This window comes from Austrofundulus limnaeus, unplaced genomic scaffold, assembly GCF_001266775.1.
Source record: "Austrofundulus limnaeus strain Quisiro unplaced genomic scaffold, Austrofundulus_limnaeus-1.0 Scaffold470, whole genome shotgun sequence".
NCBI lineage: Eukaryota > Metazoa > Chordata > Actinopteri > Cyprinodontiformes > Rivulidae > Austrofundulus > Austrofundulus limnaeus.
In genome coordinates this window covers 255707-258052 of record NW_013952872.1, presented here as the reverse complement: position 1 = coordinate 258052, position 2346 = coordinate 255707, and the positions used below count along the sequence as shown (strand labels likewise).

At 35.4% G+C, this 2346-nt stretch overlaps 1 protein-coding gene across 1 annotated transcript in view; it reads right to left on the bottom strand.

The window, feature by feature from the left end:
• Window positions 1-2346, bottom strand: part of mtf2 (metal response element binding transcription factor 2) — a gene marked incomplete in the record, with an annotated part of 37659 nt that overhangs the window by 21915 nt on the left and 13398 nt on the right. Inside the window, 1 exon segment of the mRNA XM_014025355.1 lies at window positions 2193-2274. Within this exon segment, the coding sequence (XP_013880809.1) occupies window positions 2193-2274 (82 nt within the window).

The window sequence follows — 2346 nt, the reverse complement described above, 5'->3', positions numbered from 1 at the left end:
CGTCATCATTTACCCAGAATGCTTTGTGTGTGAACAAAATGGCTACGTCTGTGTAATATATTTTTAAAAATTTAGTTTAAAAATTATAAAAACTGAACAGCCTACAGTATTTTTACAGTTTTTATTTTACAGTTAAAATGAATGTTTATTAAATAAAGTCTAATGTTACAACTAACCAGGAATCCATTTAAGAAAATGCACATGGAAAACAATACACTAGTACAGGGTGCCCAAACATTTTTACTGAGCAGGCCAAAATTAAAATCAATCTGAGGTCCGCAGCCAAACGCAATAATATAAGAAATGCAAATACTTAAGTAAAGTTGTTTTATTTCTTATGATTAAGCTAGCAGCCAGTGTGGTTGCCCACATTCTTTAGTTGTTGTTTTTTTTCCCGCCCAAGGACATGGAGAAAATTCAACTTATGCTCAGGCAGCAAAGGCTCATGGGACTTTTCATCATTTAAAATTTAAATCTAATCTAAATTCATCTTTTAGTTACTTGTATTTTATATTTAATCTTAACATAATTACAATCTAGTAACCAGGACAACTGCTGCAGGGCCAAATCTAATGGCTCAGTGGGCCAATATTGGCCCGCGGGCCCCACTTTGGGCACCTCTGCTCTGGTAGAACAAACATYCTWAACCAAACAAAGGATAATATTCTCGTGGCATTTAGGAGGTAAAATGACAGTAAACTATTTTAACACAGCATGGGGTTTATAAGGGGGTCCCCAGACCCAACACGTTTGAGAACCCCTGTGTCGTGGAAATATCAACTAAAGCAGAAACACGTGAATAAAACGATAAGTGCACTGCGTGGTTTGGTCGTCAGATGATTGATTTGCATTATGCAAAAACGAGCAGCAACGCAGAGGTCAGATCAGACGTCCCACCACGTAGTTACTGAACTAGTAACAGACAGGAAATGATTCTGGGTGGAGTCCGTGAACAGCCAATCACAAAGTTACATGTTTACAGCGGGATCAAAATGAGAACAGACATCAGTGGTGTCTTTCAACAGGACAGATTATAATAAATGTAGCAGTTATCAGAGATACAGAACAGAATATGTCAAGGTAATGTGAACTTAGTCAGGCAAAGTTATACAAGTTATTTCCAGCACACCCTGCTTTAGCTGAATGTGAACATAAACATGTGTTCATAGTTGTGATTTGTTGTTTCCGTGTGCGTGTAATTATATAAACTTTAYGTTAAACACCTTTGAAATTTAAAACACAAAAAACTCCCAATGTGATACATTACTTYAGTAAAAAGACTTGTGCATTATACACGGATTTGTTTTAACTAATAAAACTGTTTTCCTATTAGATGTAAACTTGTAAATATAATTTCAGTATAACACCTCTGATCTAAAAACAGCTTCCAAACATAATTAAAGTTGAACATGATAATAGAAAAGGTTTTGTTTGTTTTCAAATACCAATTTCAAAATAAAAGTCTTCATACTGTCGTAATTTCATACCATCCCATGCCTAGTCATCACTTTCKGTTACTGCGCCTGTTAATATCTCAATAATGTGATATTGTTTACTATATTATCTTTCTAATAATGTATTTGCATTTATCTAGAAAATTTGATGTCAGAGCCTTTTAGAAAGATTTTGAAAAGGTTTTTTTTTTTTTGGGCTGCTCCCTTAATCAGGGGTCACCACTGCGAGCAAACTCAAATATTTTACCTTCTCTTCCTGAAGCAAGCTGGGTTTAAACTTACAGCCACAGGATTATAAAACCACAGCTCCAGATTATTCTGGTCACTGAGACCACATGAAGTCTGTGTACGAGACACAAACCCTTTCACAATAATTATCAGAGAAAACCAATTATTACTTATTATTATTATTATTAATAAATTCATTTCAGAAATGTTTTCATTTAACATGCATCAAAACTCATGTAAACTTATAATCTCCAGACACCCTGTTGGATGAAGAAGTGGACAACCCCAGCTCATCTCTTTTTCTCTCTAAACTAATCTCCACGTGTCGATGCTGCACTGCTGATACAGCCAACAGTTAACTGTCACTAACTAATCATCACGTTTGTGCAGTACAGCATCTAAACTGCAGGTCCTGCAATGAACAGGCAAATACTGACAAGTGCAAAGACTTTAGTTCATACACACAACTAAACCACAAAACCAACGAGCCTTAAGCCCATAAGTACTTACCAGTTTGAATATCTTTCCAAAGAACCCATGACTTTGATCGATCTTCAAAAACAATGAAGCATCGTTGCTTTTCATCATCTATCTGAATGACAAAACAAAAAAACAAAAACATTAAAGCTCTTTCTGAAAAACACTAACAAAGTATTCACCCCCC